The sequence below is a fragment of the Hesperophylax consimilis genome, chromosome 8, assembly GCF_061612785.1.
Source record: "Hesperophylax consimilis isolate HC1 chromosome 8, BYU_Hcon_1.0, whole genome shotgun sequence".
Lineage (NCBI taxonomy): Eukaryota > Metazoa > Arthropoda > Insecta > Trichoptera > Limnephilidae > Hesperophylax > Hesperophylax consimilis.
Genome location: NC_142843.1, coordinates 40,266,156 through 40,285,111, shown reverse-complemented (window position 1 = coordinate 40,285,111; position 18,956 = coordinate 40,266,156). Strand labels below are relative to the sequence as shown.

Here is an 18,956-nt window from a genome sequence, read left to right as displayed (position 1 = left end):
TAAATCTGAGAGAGAACAGAACTTGCAACGCAGCATGGAACTAAGATCCATAACAAGTCCAAAAGAATTCAGGTCTAAACTAAAAACTTACCTTTTTAAGCTGTCATACCCTTAAATTAAATATACCATTCCTGAGAGAAAGTCCAGTTATATCCAATCATGTCCTAAATCATGTGTCTAAATTTCGCTAATAAACAATTAGTTAATGTTAAGTGTTAATCTCAAGTGACCTACCAGGTAAGTATTGTACTGTATATTATCTTCATATATAGTTAGTAATAACATAGATCATTGTAGAAATGTATTATATATTTGTAAAGCACCCTTGAGGTGATTTTACACAAAAACGGCGCTATACAAATCATCCAAATATTATTATTACTATAACCCGCCGAACAGAGTTGTTAAAGTTAAGTTCCGCGAGAGATAAATAGGTAATTAACAACCCTCCTGTCCAAATCGGCACATGCCAGCCAGGACTGCCAGGACTGTCTACTCCTGGTGCCTAATAGAGTCAATTACGCTTTCCAGTCTGCTGCTCACCGGAGCTTTAGGGGAGATGGTAATTCTAGGAACGAAGGGTTGGAGACAGGGATTAGATCAGGGCAATACATTTATACACTATTCAACTGCATTCCACAAATTTAAATTCAGTAAAAGCTAAAAAAAATAACACTACTATTTTTTTAACGTCAAGACTGTGAATTCTAAAAGTAATAATTTTTTTTTTTAATTTGTAAACATTATTACTTATTTATATTGTATCACATTTTTTGTAAATGATGTGACATAATTTTTATAAAATAAATGTATATGACTTTAATTTGAACAAACACATTAGAGAATAGAGTGCCACTGTGACAGTGACAGTGTATTATAATATAATGTAGCCGAGGTTAATCCATACAAAGGTTTGCAAGAGCTTTACCGGTGCGGTCGGTACAGCCGAAACATGCGGTCATTAGCGTTGGTGACACCGAGATTGTGTGATTAAGGCGATGCACTACGTCGTGTAATATTTTAAATTGAGCCGCTATCAATAACAACCCTTACGTAGATGGCGATAAGGTTTAAATTCCCGCTTAACACCATCCGCCTGTTTAGATTTATGCAAGAAAAAAACATGGCCAAAAAGTGCCTTTTATTTTATTTTGTGGATGTTCAGGCATAAACATTTTAAAAAAATTTCTATCATTTTATAAATAACTTAATTTGCCACATTATACAATAAAATCATAACCGAAAATGGGTTTGTAAGTAGGAGATTTTTAACTTTAAAGCAATTTTCGTAGGCCTTTACATTATTTTTTTCTGGGCTTATAAAAATACTTATCTAAAAAATACTCGATTATTTCAAAGGCTAAGATGTATTCTACTCGCAGTATTTAATTAAAGCTTCTGAAACATTTCTAGGCGTCCAAATTTTCAAACCAAAAACACATGATTTTGCATTACTGCGTATGGCATCGCCTTAAAAAGCTGTTATAGTACTATAATAATAACTCATAAAGGAGAAGAGGCAGCACCGTACAGTGTACACGTGTTGAATGTGATTCGGATAGGATTAGCATTGGTATTGAAATATTGAACTCTGGAAGCGATGGTGACCACAGAACAAAACTTTATGGCGCTATTAAGGGGGTATTTCACTATCTCTGATTATGTTCTGACCAAGCACTAATCCGCGGATTAGTCATTTTTTCGTTTTCACTATATCTGAATAACGCTAACGCTCGGGTTAAAGTTAGATTTGACTAATCAGTGCTCGAACTTCACGTTAGGCGCTATTCCTCGAATCAAAGATGGCGTCAAAACATTCCGAGTTTAACAGCTGAGAAGTGAGTCGAATTTTGTAGAATGAATTTGAATGCTTGTATGATCCATCCTGAATTATTTGATTGTGTTCAAAATAAGAAACAATGTATTAATTCGACACGAATCTATCTAAAATGACCTGATAATCAACATAACATAACCAAAAAAATGCACACTTCGCGGTGTGCGGACTGTGACGCGTGACAGCCGTGGCAGTAGATGGAGAAACTGCAAACATTTTGCGATGTTGCCAGACTATTTCGAGTGTTATCTATCCGGCAGCTCGAAACAATGGTAAAACGGTCGCCGTTGAATAACGAAGTTATTCTGAACTTTAAAGCCAGCCAACAGATAGCTATTCAGATATTTAGCCCGACATAGTGAAATACCCCCTAAATCTCTATATTCAAAACAGCCGGGTAGCGGTACACCGTCTTTGAAGAATAAAAACATTTACAAAATAATCGAAGCTGATTCCGATTGCAGCTGGAGAGTTGAAGTTTATAAATAATTCACGATAAATATTAAGAAAACGTGCCATTTATAATGCTAGTTAGAAGCTCGTCAAGAGTAAAAGGGAAATATAATTATTATTATTAAAGTCAAATAAAAAGCTGAGAAACCTCAAAAATATTATGATAGAAATTAATAAAAGTTTATCAAATTGATCTACGATAATACGGAATCTTTACCAAAAACCTCAAAACGTCATATTACTCCCTTATATGAAGCAAGGATAGTTCGTTTCCTGACTTTTTATGACTACAAGCGAAATCTGAAATTCATTAGGTATGATTTGAGATTTTCACGTCCAAAAGTATTATAGTGATTTGTTTTTGGGGTATTATGCCGTGTTACGCTACCTCCTCCTTTAGCCAACGTTTCGGACAGCATTGCAGTGTCCATCATCATCAGATTACACATCTGCAATGCCGTCCGAAACGTTGGCTAAAGACGAAGGTAGCGCAACTCGGCATAATACCCCAAAAACAAAACACTGAAATTCATTGGTTAAATTTCCAGAAAAAGCCTTATTGAAACTGCGAAAAACAAGCATAAAAATATAATATTATAAAAACTATTTATTACAAGGGCAGTATAATCCCACGCGAAAATTAACTAAGATCTAATCTAAAGTATTATTGTTTTGTGTTTAATTCATAGAACTCCATTTAATTGTTATTTTTATTTAATGAAAATGAAATTTAAAAATTTTATTACTACGTTCCGTATGTATTTTATTTATTTTTATTATTGTGACAGCTGTTTCGGCGTTCAAGGCCATTTTCAAACTGTGAGACGACTTATTTATATGATTCTATTTCAATTCCAATTTTATGATGTCTAAAATGATTTATTACCGGTTAAACCGATTTACTGAGAAATTAATTGTGACAATAGATTCTGTGGGGTAGGTACTTTGAAATCTGTTTTCCCCACATTAAATGGTAATTTTTCTTAAGGCGATGCACTACGTCGTGTAATATTTTAAATCGAGCCGCTATCAATAACACCCCTTACGTAGACGGCGATAAGGTTTAAATTCCCGCATAAAACACCATCCGCTTGTTTTGATTTATGCAAAAAAAAAACATGGCCAAAAAGTGCCTTTTATTTTGTTTTGTGGATGTTCAGGCATAAATATATATTTTTTCCGATCATTTTATAAATAACTTAATTTGCCACATTATAACCGAAAATGGGTTCTTAAGTAGGAGATTTTGAACTTTAAAGCAGTTTTCATAGGCCTTATACATTATTTTTTCTGGGCTTATAAAAAGACTTATCTAAAAAATACTCGATTATTTCAAAGGCCAGGATGTATTCTACTCGCAGTATTTAATTAAAGCATCTGAAACATTTCTAGGCGACCAAATTTTCAATCCAAAAACACGTGATTTTGCATTACTACGTAGTGCATCGCCTTAATTGTTTAATAATGACTATTAGCTTCTTTAAATGTGTTATACTGTTTAGGTCTTGTGAACATACTGAGAAGTGGGAAATAAACAAATTTCCTTGCGGAACATAATAATAGTGAAATTATTAAAATTGATTTTCATTCATTTTTTTAAATAATCTAAACTAGATAATCCAGCTCACATTGACTATCTCTATCTCAATTTATAATATGCATCTTTAATATGCCGCCTTGTGAGGGATACTCTGAATATTATTTCTGGAGCGAGTATGTACCGAAGGCGATGCATTCCGCGTCTGGGTTTATTTGTCAATTTCCAGTTCAGCAAACATCTAAGCGGTGGATCACCAGATACAAATAAACGGAGACAGCGCGATGATACCAGCTCTGGTTTCGTCCCGTCATTGATTCGGCTCCCGCTATGCTAAAACATCCTTTATTACATGGGCTCATAATCCGATCGAACGTTTATTGCCAATTAATACATGGACACGCAGCAATTGCCAATTATTAAGCTTGTAAATAATTATGATTACTGAGGTAATAAATTGAACATTGAAAGAATTATCACGTGAAAGGAAACCACGAAGCCAGATCATTAAGTTCAGCAACTCCTACAGAATGACGTCTTGCCCGTTTTCCTCGGTGATAGTTGTTGCTTGGAGATTAATTAATTTGACACAGAAAGACAAGGTTTGTTGTGGGAACAGCAGTTAGGAAACTGACTCACTGACCCACGCATCACTCCTTTATACTGGATGTTCTGGAGAGATTAACGGCGAATATATAATATTCAAGTTACCCGTTTAGAAACTGCAATAAGCGGAAGTCGTGGCGAATTAATACCTCACTATGCCAATAATCGTTACTAAACTTAACTAGTACATAAATATACATATTACAATTGTCGAGGTTTCTCGTAGGAAGTAAGCTGTCGAGACAAACATGTTTGCATTTTGTCTAGCATGAGAGCGTCGAAAGCGAAAATCGTATTTATAGATAAAAATGCACATATATCGAGAGAAACTGTGACAAGATGTTGAAACGGCACGTGAAACACTGAACCATACTGAACCATACCATATATAAACCTGGAAGCCGGTGTTAAAAATACCCTCGTTGTCTCTGGAGGGAATTTGGCTGATGACAGAAACTTAATTGAGTGCATTCTTTTGGGCTACAAGCACCTTCATGGGCCCATCTTTCAACGCATTTCTCATCGGACCACACTACGTTTATTTATACGAGACTTGAGTAATTTAAAATTTAAATTGTCTCATCATAGATGCCTCAGACGATGCGGGCATCTTCATAAAAAACAAAACATTACTCGCGAGTAATACTGATAGTTCGAGAAATTATTATATAGACGAATCTACCAGCACCAACTTAAAAACATATTTTAAAATGTTCCCTGGCTTGTGACTTACAGCATGTTTATTATTAGATGGTAATATTTATGAATTACAAGATGTGGGTATATGTAATAACAGATGTGTACATTTTTTCCACCAGCACATTGCGTCCTCATTTTGTCCGCCGTAAATTTTGGCACGATAGAATGCCAGACACAAAAACAAAGAAAAAATCCAGGAAATATAACGAAACTGGTAAAAGCATTCAAAATTAGTTTTGTTATAAGATCATTTCACTCACATGGAAGATTACCAACTAACAGATCGAATCGGGAACAGTGTCAACACACGCCATTACCTCGAGTCATGAGATCAAGATTTTTTTTTTTTTTTTTTTTTTTTATTGTGTTTATTTCTTGCTAGAGCAATCCCGATGAGTAACAGAACTCATTTTAGGACAGGAGGAACTTACAATTCATATGTAGGAGGTAGTAGGAACAATTTTACAACGGTATTTTGATATCAAATATAAGTTTCACATTCAATACAGCATAAAAATTAAAAATTAAAATAATGACACGTTAAGTAGAACAAACAACAATAGAAAACAAGTACAGAAAGAAAAAAAAAACATGGATAAGATACAACAAGAAATGACAACACAGTTACATATTTTCATTTTTAAATGTAGTTAAAAAATATTCTTTTAAAGCATTGCTTTGCAATTTTTTATTGTGGTGGATGTGTTTGTACATATCTGGAAGCGAATTATATAGTGTATAGGCAATATAGTTCAGTGATTTTAACCCATATTTTGTAGTGTGTGTTTGAGGAATGCGGATTTTATTGTTATTTCGAGTATTGTGGTTGTGGATGTCTTGATTGTAAAGTGGCTTGATGTTGGTGTGAGTTGATTTTTGGGTAATTTGTAGGATGGTGCTTGTGATTTCATATTTAGGAAGGATTGTAATTGGAAGGATACCAGAAACTGAATAGATGTCCCTAACATGAGTGTCCCATGGAAGTTCAAACACATTTCTGAGAGCTCGGTTTTGAGCCACCTGCAGGTCAGCTATCAATTTCTTTGAGGCAAAACCCCAGATACAGCAGAGATAGGAAAGGTGTGAATGTACCATGGCATAGTATACTGAAGTTAGTAAAGGAATGGGTAGTAACCCTTGAAGCCTATATAGTACACCAGTTATAGGGGTAATTTTCTCTTTTATATGATTTATATGGAGATCCCACGTGAGTTGGGAATCTACGATCAGACCCAAATATTTTGTGTTCATTTTCTTTTCGAGGCAGTTGTCTCCAATTTTAATATCGAGGCTGAAATTTTTCTTGTTACCGAAAAGTATATAATGGGTTTTTTTTACGTTAAGAGTTAGTTTGTTTATTCTCAACCAGTTTGTGAGATGGGAAATATCAGCATTCATCTCCGTTTCAAGCTCCGCTTGTTCGGATGTTTCCAGAAATGCCAATAGAGATGAAAGGGGTTCATGAAGCGACGAATCGCCCCATAAACTTGTGTATTTATTGATTCCAGACAAGCCCAAAGTGCGGGTGCTTTAGCCGCAAGAATTATACTACGGTGGTCGCGACGCGACTATTCTGCCAGTCTTAATTCATGTCTCAGGATGCGAACCTAAACAAAAAGACAAATCGAAGAGAATCTGAATGTACACCTGTACATTATTTTAAAACGGTAATTTATTATTACACCTTACTAAATCCCGAAGGAGAGAGAAATAATAAACGCATAAAAACGTTCTCCTCTGTGGTACAAAGACTATAAAGGCATCATATATTTATTTTCCCAATTTTGATTAACTATTTTATACATTTATACTCAATACTCCTAAACACATCATGTAAACCTACAAATAGCTGTAATTTTCTGTTTTTGTTTCTTGTGTTTGTATGACTTGTTGCATAGCTTTTATCAAATGTAATTTTATTCTTATTTTTTGTGTTTCAAAGTAACTGTGAAATTAAAATTATACTACCAACCATGTAAAAGCCCTCTGGGCGTTAAATAAATAAATAAATATTTATTGTATTCGATTCGCGTTTGCGGTAAAGGTTAAACGCCAGGAATATTGAATTGAATTAGAATATTTTTTAATGAAAAGAGAAAACTGAAGAAAATCGTGGACGTTTATATAAAACTTTTTTATAATGAATACGTTGATATCTATAATCATTAGGATTTACGAGTACAGACCCTTGCTATGACTGGATTTGAGTAATAGGCGATTCAATGACATCGAACACATAACTATGTGTATAGTATTATTGCCACAACTGCAACACGGAATCACAATAATTATAAATAGGTCTTAGTACAATTTATATCGGCAAGCAGAACAATAAATCTAATTGAACAAACTGCCTAGCTCTTCGACTTATTTTAATTTATTTATTGTAATATTCCTAATCTAATTCGTTTCATTTTGCAATGTAAATAAAAAAATAAAAATGTTGTTGTGCTCATTTAGATATGCCTTGTCTTAAAAAGAAAAGAAACATGTAAAAGCCCAGCTATGCGTGAAAAATGAAAATAAATAAACAATATTATTACTGATTCGTTCGACTTCGATTACCTGCCCATAAGAATATTTACCATTTCTGTTTTTAAATTATCGATTATTTCGATAAGTATAATATCTGAATTATGTCGATCGCTAGATCAATCCTAGCCAACCATACTACAAAGCAAACTGAAGAAATGTTTCCATAAACTCGCAGTTTGCCTTCATGTGTTAGAAAAAACCAACTTTCCTCGACAAAAATACAATATAGAGTGTCAGAGGTTATTTAAAAAATACATAATAATAATATATTCCCAAAGGTTCGCAGAATACCAGCCTCCCACACGTGCGAAATATAAAATGATTACTATGTATAAACATTATAATGTGTTTAACCCCATTAGTGCCGGCTAGCCCACGCAGTCTCGCCCGCGCCTGTTACAGTACCTACCCGACCAAGCGCAGTCATTCGGGCGTGAGTCGAATTACTGCACTCAGTTATAGTGCAATCAACTGCAACTCTCCAACACTCCATTCACAACTGTAAAGCACCTGAGCCCGGAGCCGGGTAACAAACACCCATTAAACCTGGCGCGAATTATTACCTATTGTAGTCCATATCGTCACCTTTACTGCGAGCGCTGGTTGTCCTGCACTGCCTGCACAACGGTCTCGGATTGTTATAGTTCTTTGACAGGCGGTCCTCCTCCCCGGATAATTCGCTGGTACTAGCTCAGTGTTTATTATCAACAGAATTCTACTGGAACAATATATTGTGACTTAACGAGACCAATCATTGTACTTACGAAACATTGAATAACATACGCATCAATATAAGATTAAGAAAGAAAGGGACGCTTAGATGGTTTGGGCATGTAGAGCGAATGAGCAAAGATAGGAGTGTAAGGAGGATATATGATGCAAATACGAATGGTAGCAGAAGTCGGGACGCCCGAGGAAGACATGGCACGATCAAGTGAATCAGATACTCGAGTCGGGCCATGTCAAGAGTCAGAATAATAGAAGAGTATGTATGAGACGATGTATGAATGTGAATGAGGCAAGAAGTGTGTGCCAAGACCGAGTTGTTTGGCGGTCTATCCTCTCTGCCTATCCCTGCGGGGAAACGGCGTGATGGTTAGTTAGTTAGTTAGTGGCTTTCAACCTTCAAATGTATGTTACTAAGTTCAGTATAGAATATTCTTAGTCATCGATTTAAAGTGCAGAGAGGAGAGAGAAAACGAAATTATTATGTGATTAAAAAATAATAACAAAAAGTCTTACGACAAGTGTCAGGTGTAAATTTTATTTTTTTATCATTTCGTATAATTGGACAGTACCTAGACCGTTAGTCAAATAAATAAATAGCAGTCAATACGTAAATAAACGGCACTAATAAAGCTACCAAAACAAGAAATCTCGTAAACTACAACACAATACCCAACACCTCTAACATACACGACCTCCAGTGCACGAGGTAAACGAACTGCAACAAGGAACGCAGGTGACTCGCAATTACCACCCACAAAAAGCCAGGCTGGCTGCAGAAGTCCATTGTGCAACGTCCAACATGTCAACAAACTGGTGACAGAGCTGAGTATGTCGGTGAAGCTTTCCATTACCTCATTACGCCTTACAAGGAGCGAGGCTTCACGCTTCCGTATTCTGGAGCACGCACCAACTCACCGATTTGCTGGCAACTCCAACAACTGCCTTGCAGATGCCCAAAAGGGGCACATTTTAAAAACACGTAAAGCTTTAAGACATCCATAAACTTTTTTTGGCTGTCGAACCCGGACCCCGTCAGATCTTTACATCCCTTATATGGAAGACTGCAGACTCATGAGAAATCGTTGAACTTAAAATTTGAAAAAAAAAACGAGCACAAGTCAACGAAATCTCGGATGATCTTAGGAATGTCTCATAACTGGTAATCCGGGATAAAGATATGAATGTAAAACATAATATATACCTATACCAATTTCAAGTCTTAAAGAAAATAGATTATTTATGTACCTACCGAAGACGAAGAGAGAGATTCATATTTTACGTAAATTATTTTAGACACGTAGCTCTCCATAAATTCGTTCAAAAGCCATTCACTTAACTAGTTTATCGTGGCAGATAACGTTTTATGAGCAAGAAACTAAAAGAGGACTACTTTCAGATAATATTAGTTATATGTGTTTGAACAGGAGCGGTGAGTGCATCCTGAATTCTCCCTCAGTTTAGACTAAAATAGTCATAACGATCAAGGCGCAAGGGTCAAGTGAATAATGTGGGGAATTCCTGCACTTAGCCAGAATGAATAACTAAGTATTAAAGTTTTAGGCTACTTAAAACAGATTTTTATTGGATAGGTTCAATTTCAAGGAACACTTTCACAATTTCTCAAGAGGATTCATTGCCATTAACTCGGGATTACCTTCACGACCAGATAAACCTCGCGGCCATAAATTGCAAATACAGTACAACACAATGTCAACATAATAAGCTGTACCTAACAACGAAGAAAAAAATATTAAAGTTTTAGGCTACTTAAAACAGATTTTTATTGGATAGGTTCAATTTCAAGGAACACTTTCACAATTTCTCAAGAGGATTCATTGCCATTAACTCGGGATTACCTTCACGACCAGATAAACCTCGCGGCCATAAATTGCAAATACAGTACAACACAATGTCAACATAATAAGCTGTACCTAACAACGAAGAAAAAAATAACAATGAACGTATTCGTGCAAATTTAATAAAGGGGAGAAAATTAATTAATTCTCAGAAGCAGAAGAATTAACTCTGCGGAACCACTTTTCTCTAGAGACCGTTTGGAAAAGAGATGTGCAATATCGTCAAGGAAGCTGTAAGTTACATACTCCAGGGACATGTCTCGAAAGATAAACCCACAGACATAGGAATTAATAGACGAGAAGATAATGGCGAGGGGTAAAATCAACTGTTGAAGAACGAAGGGGGTTAAGCTGACTGTGATTCGTCAATAAATCAATCTGACAGTAAATAGGCATCTCGCATTATAATATCACCATTTAGTTCTTAAAAGTAAAATCTGCTTTTGAATGAATAGACATTTTTACATGGGAGCGCAAATTACTCGCCACGTTATGAACTAATTTGCGAAGTCCAAATTCGGCAAAGTAAATTTCTTCTGTTTGCAGAGTCGTAGTTAGTTTCCGAGTATTTAGTTAAGACACTTTTACAAATGTTTCATAATTTACTTACCCCAGTAAACAACGATGAGCACACTTGAGAATCGCTACATTGTGATGTGATAGTATATGTTTCTAAAACTGATCCATATAATACGGTGTGAATAAGCTTTAAATAAAGTAAAATAATGCTTACTTATGGAATGTAATACGACAATTGGGTTTATTCTCTTTTTCACATCTAAATTTACAAGTTTTCATATCACAAGTCAACATTTTGCCGTGTTATTTCGTAAAATGAACCGATGATGCCTCGACCATAGTTCGCACAAGAATGATGACGTCACGTTTTCAAATTTCACTTGAGGCCATACGCGAGCACAGCCGGCTCCAATGGAACCGGTACGGGGAGTGGGAATAATACGCTTTTAATCACTTAGGGCAGGTCTACTAATATTCATATGTCTATGGATAAACCGAATGAAACTGTGATTTACTTTACTTGTCATTGATTATTTGCAGTCATAAAATAGGTATACAAAACTGCCACTTAAGCAGTCATGCAGAACACAATACATGAATGTCAACCGAGATTAGCTGCATCAATATTTATACTGCTATTGATAACACTGGTTGAAACCGCAAAACCTTAGCCAAATATAAGTCCATACCTAAATACATTATTGTATAGGTTAGGTTGAAAGGAAACGAATGGGCACATCGTGGTCAACTTTTATCCAACGTTCCGGAATTTCCACGGGAATAGAGGCAAAATATGTGCCAGTTTACAGAATCCACAACAATGTAACTTTTATAATTGCCAGACGATGACCTCTCACACGACACGCCCCAGTCCCATTAAACATTGGAACATTAGCTGCACCATATTTATTAATTGGTACATTGATAGGAAATGGGATAGTAACCCATTTGGTCGACGGCTCGCCCAGGTGGGTCGGGCTCGGGCGTGTCACTAATACCTGCTGATAAAATCGGGGGAATAATCGATGTTATAGGTACATTCTCTTGGATAAAACGGTGAGTGGAATCCGGTCATAAGAGATAGGCAAATCAATCGATTAAAATGTATCCGAATTAATTGGTAATATAATAATGTTACAAATCATCTACAAAATTACGCCGATTTGATGATCGATTATGGCCAGACGACAAATTTAATGTGCAATTGTGTTCGGGGTATTTGGATCTTATCATTCGTTTGGGTTGAGACATTCGATACATGATTCAGATTATTCAATATTTTCAGAAAAATGTTGCCTTTATTGTAATCAACTAAAACTTTATGATGCTATTTTTGGGGACATAAAAATTTCACATCTTTATAGTATGTACGATTCTTTATTGTTATTAAGTATACCATGTCTACCGTAAGTATAAAGTTATTTCGATTAACTATGTCTTACTTCGACGCCCTCCAGGCCTGGTGTCATGAAAATGTAAATAAACACGAAAAATAGTCCCAAAACAACACGAATGTTGCGAGAATTTGTGGGTTTAATAAATAGATCTCCTGGGACTTCCTCGGGATAGGGTAGTCAGAACCATCCCCCCAGGATTCCAGACCCCAGACGCACAAATAGGGGCATTGCTCCGGCCATGTCGCTAGTCGCTAGCCAGGCAAGTTGATGCCCCTCTACGCTTGGTGTGCTTTGTTAGGAATACTTCTCGCTGAAGGCACAGGTCGATGAATCCGCAATTTTACAGGAAATAGAAAAAGTGCAATGCTCGCAAATAGTTTGCCCTTTTCATTTCTTTGGTGGTTATATATTTGAATCCAGAACAATATTTGTATTTAGGTAGGTACCCAGGAATCCGGAAGACTAGTTGTGTATATAAGGTACCTACCCTGATTAGCAAGTTAACATGTGTGAACCAAGCTTTATGAATTTTTCTATATCCAGTCAAATAACAGGGCATACTAATTTATTTTAGTGACGAACGATTAATTTTATGACGAATATGCTAACGCTATCGTGCTATTTTGTTTTTAATTTGGGGGAAAATTACAGAAATGGAAATTATTATTAAATGAACAGGTCTGATGATAATTATGTAGGTACTCTAAAAAATATTAAATATATATATACAAAAGCTGATACTATGCTAATAACATAAAATTAGAAGTATTTTTGTATCCTAATTGTGTAGCTTTCGTGTAGAATACAACAGTGTTATACCTAAATACATATAATGTTTAAAAAAATGTTATTAAATAAATCGATCGGTTAAAATCTCGATGCGGGAGAACTGGAGGCTGCGGTGGACCAACTCCGCGGAGATGAAACGTCCGGTACAGTGCAGTGTAGCCAGGAGCAGGTATAATATAACCCGCAGGTGGAATTTATTAATGGTATTATTATTTATTTGTGATATTCATAGATCGTAGGCGTGAATGCACCTGAAAAACAGGTTGAGGTTTTGTTGGCCTCCTCGACGATAAATCATTAATTTAGTAATTTTATGTTTCAACAATGATCAACGCATTTTTCTTTTAAATTTAGAACCCTAAAAGAGATTCATGTAAACTGTAAAAAAATAAACATGGCTTAATTTCTGCAGTGTATTGACTAAATCTGCATAACCAGAGAAATACTCCAGTCAGTCATATGATTTATCCTCCTATATTTTTAGCAACATTTCCCATCATTGTGGATGTCATAGGACCACTGCTCCCGGCCAATAAAAAATGGATTAAATAAAAAAGCACTGTTAGACTATTTAAACCTCATATTTTTGATATTAATTCTAATATGTATGAATCTTTTTTCCACCCCCATAAAAGTGCTAATAATGTTGATTTGTGGCTCAATGTGGCAGTAAATGAATAGATAAAGTACTAAGGTAACTACATAATGTAATATTTTATTTGTCTTTTTTAAATTGGAATTATAATAACCCGTGATTTGTCACGGATCTGCGTAAAAATAATAAAAGTAAAAACGTGAACCTGTCGGGAACAAAAAATACCAGGACAGAAATGTCAATTTATTATTCAAGGTATTTTGTGTTCATTTTCACAGTGGTGCTAATGTAACAATTGATATTTATACAAAAGTCAAAGAGTGAATCTGCCGAAAAAATACTAATACTATAGTAGCACAGAAAAATGATTTCCCTTTGGTTATTTTTATAAACCTTTATTTCTTAGTGACTAGTTGTTAAAAATCACATACCTAACGAGGATACCATTTATATTATACACTTTTATTTTTATTTTACCGTGATTTTTCACGGGTCTCTAAGTAATAATATTCGAGGCAAGCATCGAAGAGTCTGATTTTACTTCCTAAATCCTAATTGAAAACAAACACAGGTAGACAGGCTGGCACGTGCTGTTATTATGAAAAGGTAACTTCATTTATATATTATTCTCTCAACATTAATTTATGAATTGATTTCAAAAAGTGGCGTTTTTAAATTGAAGACAAAACCATGATCTACATAACAATTGAAGCATAGTTAAGTGGTTTATTTGGATAACTACCGCAGTTATTATTGATTGCACAACAGTAATACCTCGTAATACAAATTTGAACGCTGTAAGTGAAATGACTTTCTACACTAGCACCTCGCGTGAGAAAAACATCATAATTTAAAATGCATATCGATACATGTTTAATTTAAAAGTTCATTCATTCGTTAGAAAGGTATTGGTTTCACGGTGTAAATGGTTTAAGTCATAATAATTATACTTACATCAAGCAAATTGACGAGTAAATGATTTGTTTCTTTACACTTAACTAACAACAAAACAGCTGTAAATTATATTAAATTAAAACACAATTTCTGAAGCACGGTCTTTGATTTTAATTTCAGTTATAAGTTGTTTGAAAACACCACTATAATATTCACAAGCACGAGAAAAGGACGGATTCTCAAATCGACGGACAGACAACCGACTCACAACAACACGCCACGATAATAAACGGTTGAATACATAACTACAAACTTCACTGACAGGGGCCGCCAGCTAGTATCGACTACGCATATTGCGGTTTGGGGCGGATCCAGCTTCTAAAATTAAAGCGGAGGGATTATAAACAAAAATTTGAATGAATAGAAAAATGCTAATAAATTATATATTTTCATTATTTGATAGTCGTATAATTTGAAATAAAGAAAAACATTTTCACCTAGCGACGACGAAATTTTTTTGTTCTCCGAAATATTGATAAAGCCCGTCGTCCCACAGGTTGGTAAGCAATTGACATAAATTGAATACTGCAAGACCCTGCGCAGAAAATTAAGTTTACCATATTATGGTAACGATCTGGAGCGCATTTCACTGTTGAACTTTTCTGCGCAGGGTCTTGCAGCATTCGGTTTATGTCGATTACTTACCGACCCGTGGGACGATGGGTAAACTATTAGTTCTGTGAATCAGACCAGACCTCTCGTCAAATAATAATTCGGTCGGCAGTTTTGCCCGCACTCGTTCCGACCTGAAATTTTGGGTTCCCGCGGGTTAGATCGTGTGTGGCCTATAAGGCTTGCTTGAATGATAAAATGGATGCAGCGGATTTTCTAAGCCGGATACGGAACGAACAAACATTTTTTCAGAGAGATGAAATGCCAAACGGTCAACTATATTTTAATAGGTAGAATAATAATTTTTCACCACTTTCTGTGGGTACAAAATGTCAATTTTGATTCGAAACGGATTTATAGCCAATAGAAATAAAAAAAGGTTTCAACCCCTTGCATTTTGCGTAGTCGATACAGGGTATATTCAAAAGAATATTGCCATTACCAATAAATACAAAGTAATGATTAACCAGAACCGCTAAATACAAAAACCCAACATTTTTAAATATAGAATTTGATTTAAAATTAAGGTGCGAGTGGTTTATGTATGGTGTGCACTATTTGTTGTGAGTGGTTTATTTAGGGTATTTCTTTGGTCATTTGGTTCATTATGATTTGGTTTATTTTTGTTGTGCACATTGTGCGTGTTCACGGATATCAGTTAAGTGTTTTATTTATGTATATCAAACAAAAACTGACCATGATAAAACTAATCATACTAAATCATTATCGGTGGTGCTTAAATGTTTTATTCATTTACTTTGTAAAGGTTTTCTAAGAACATGAAAAAAGTAGACTGTTGAGGTCATCAGTTCTTTTAAAAGCTTTCTTTTCATCACTGCTGCCATGAAAGGCAACTGAAGATGTGTTACAATTCACAAATGCAGCAAAATGGTGTAAAACATATTGCAGCATGTACAGGATTCATTATTTCTCTTTGGAGGATCCATCATACATGGTGAGTCTAAACATTTTAATAACGCTATATTTGTTTGTTTTTCCTCCTTCATATAATCCGGGCTTCTTCAAGACCCGCATCAATAAATTCCTTCCTGAAGCCCCTACCTTAACCCACCTCACATCGGTGCCCAACGGGGTGGCGACATAGTTCCCGTCTTTATGCTATACATTCAGGGGCACTCTTATGAGCTGTCGCATAAAAAAATGAAGACAACTTAAATTTTTATTAAAGGTTAATTAATACAATCATACAACACATTGCTTATCATGCGTTGAAGGAAAATTTCCAGATTACTTACAAATAATTTATTTTCTAGTGTTATACAGATCTGGATACCATAACATAAACACCAGAATTGAAAGAATGTACACTTTGGAAATTAAAACATGATGCTCAAGTCATTTCTATGTTATCTATTGTCATATCCATAACAGCGGCTTTATAAGCTTCCTTATCTGAGTCTGTTTTCAGAGTAGCAAAAACTTCCATCAAGCGCTTCCTCTGATACATTTGTAAAAATTTAAAACACTGTTTCAGCGTTGCTCCCAGATACAGCGTTCTAAGAAATATATTCTTCCCTTCTATTTGGTCAACGAATGGCAAAGAACTCGCTAATATTCTGTGGGGACCATGTCTAACTTTGATTAAGGCAATTTTAGTTTTTTCATTGCAGTACTTAGTTGTAAAACCGGCCTTTATCGCGGCTGATCCAAAATCCCCATGCAATTGTTGAACTTTGTTTGAGATTGCATTGTGGAATGAAAATGGCTTAAACGCCAACAAGGAATTTTCCTTCCTCCCGGGTTCATTTACTTCAACCACAAAATATCTGAAAATGGTTAAATGAATTAACTTTTGATTATGAAAAAACTGTGATGACCATTGATAATTTCAAATAATGGTAATTGAGCACAATAATAATTTTAAAATAAATGTAAATAAAGTCATTCAAATTCAAAGAAAAAATATACCTGTTTTTAAAACGAACCATAATTAATTATTGTTTCCTCCGTCGACGAATCTTTTATTTTAAATGAGAAACCTAGTTGCAAACAAAATAATCCACAAACGTCAAGCACCTCAGATTTTTAGGTTAGAATTTTGAGTATTTTGACAGGACAAAAAGTGTTGCTACCAAAAATCTTTTGGGCAGAAACGAGCATAAATATACCACTCTGAAACGAGCATGAACTAGCTTGAAATACATAAAACTTGAAAATATTACGAAAATAAAATATTGTCTATTTTAGGTTCTGCGTAATGTGGTCCAATTCCATAGAGAAACTTATTTTCGGAGGTGCCAACAGAAAAACTTCACTTGTCAGTCTGTGACATAACCGGGTTCATATTTATGAAAACTTGAAAGGTTGTTTTACAATTTTTATGGTTATTTGTTATAAATTATATCTTTCTAGGTGAATTAGCATATTCCTAATTTTGTATTTTTTGTATTTAGTTTCAGCCAAAATGGCTGTCAATTTCGAAGACCTCGTTGGATCCAAATTCGATAAATGTCTCACAGACGGAGTCATTAAATTAGGTGAGAAATACTACTAATATACTACTACTAGAAGTGTATTGTGTGTGTTATCCTAATGTTTGTATTGTTTTAGGGGGAGGAACCGTCCTGGGAGGCGTGCTTTCTCTGCTGTTCTTCAAAAGACGAGGATGGCCACTGCTGGTTGGTGCGGGAGTTGGAATCGGCATGGCTTACACGAGTTGCGAAATTAGTATAAACGAATTGTTCAAATCCCCGACATTCAACAACAAAGGAGGTAAAGACGGTGAAGTCCTGTTGTCAAAGAAATAAAGTAACTAACTACTATTATGTTTTAAGTTTACCAGTGATTACTGTAGAATCAAGTGTACTATACTTTTGTTAAACGATATACTATAATAACTATGGAATAAATATTGTTTTCCGATATAACGTATAATATCTTTATTTCATCTTTGTTCACAAATAAAATCAATATATAGAGGATTCAGCAACTTCACAATGAGATTTTTTTTTATTCTGCTACTTATTTACAATGTGATTTGTGATATTCGCCTATTTGGTATGTTTTACTCATTTTTGGTATCACAACTTTCTTACACATCTTAATACACCTACTACATTTCTCAATCAGGGTAGGCCAAAAGAAAATAGGGTAAACTTGACGAATTCCACTGCATGCAAAAACTCTTAATTTCAACATATCTAATGGAGACAACTATTTCAGTCGAGGGCTTGAGTAAACATGCAAAAAACAGATTTTTAGGGCGTTAGTTTGAGATATTTTAATAATTTATGCGTATTTCCTAACCTTCAAACTTAACTTTGAGAAAAAATGGAACTATGCATCTTTTTTTATCTTCCACAACATAACACGTTTCGAAGTTGGTGCACCTGGCGTGTAGGGGGATCCTAAACGTCAGTTTGTTTGTTGGCCATTTTGTTCAGTCATAGTAAATTCTTCCGATGAAGAGGTCGTCGCTCGCTCATGCAAACTCCTGTCCATGCGACATCCTTGCGGTTATAAGTTTTTTGACTCTGAACAATACCGACGTGAATATCCATTGGAAGCTCTCGGAAGTTTATGGGGGGATGAGACGTGGGTATGTCACTACACTCCAGAACCCAAAAGACAATAACTTCAGTGGTGTCATTCATTCTCCCCAGCCACCAAAAAGTTTAAGACGACCCATTCAGCCGGAAAAGTCATGCAATCTGTTTTTTAGGACCATAAGGCTATTGGTGAATTTTATGCCATTAATGCAGAAGCTTACTGCGATAACCCTAAAAACAACTCAGAACCGTAGACGGGGGAATGCTGACCCGGGAAGTCAGCCTCCTAACTGACACTCCGCGACATCGTTTGGATGGGATATTGTATC

General features: G+C 35.3%; 3 protein-coding genes across 3 annotated transcripts in view; 1 reads left to right on the top strand and 2 right to left on the bottom strand.

The window, feature by feature from the left end:
- corn (microtubule-binding protein cornetto) overlaps positions 1 to 14,721 on the bottom strand; it is a 129,543-nt gene extending 114,822 nt beyond the window's left edge. Inside the window, exon 1 of the mRNA XM_089634266.1 lies at positions 14,507 to 14,721. The gene's annotated coding sequence lies outside the window, so the exon portion shown is untranslated. The remainder of the gene's footprint in view (positions 1 to 14,506) is intronic.
- Positions 14,722 to 16,284: 1,563 nt separating this feature from the next.
- Positions 16,285 to 17,227, bottom strand: Pop5 (POP5 ribonuclease P/MRP subunit). The gene is made up of 2 exons (XM_089634664.1): positions 17,048 to 17,227; positions 16,285 to 16,905 (listed from the first exon to the last, which is right to left on the bottom strand). The coding sequence occupies exons 1-2, from the start codon at positions 17,065 to 17,067 to the stop codon at positions 16,470 to 16,472; spliced, it is 456 nt and encodes a 151-aa protein (XP_089490790.1). The 5' UTR covers positions 17,068 to 17,227; the 3' UTR covers positions 16,285 to 16,469.
- A 124-nt stretch (positions 17,228 to 17,351) lies between these two features.
- LOC149422050 (MICOS complex subunit Mic10-like) lies at positions 17,352 to 18,002 on the top strand. Its single transcript, XM_089634665.1, has 3 exons — positions 17,352 to 17,442; positions 17,533 to 17,616; positions 17,690 to 18,002. The coding sequence occupies exons 2-3, from the start codon at positions 17,544 to 17,546 to the stop codon at positions 17,884 to 17,886; spliced, it is 270 nt and encodes an 89-aa protein (XP_089490791.1). The 5' UTR covers positions 17,352 to 17,442; positions 17,533 to 17,543; the 3' UTR covers positions 17,887 to 18,002.
- Positions 18,003 to 18,956: the final 954 nt, after the last annotated feature.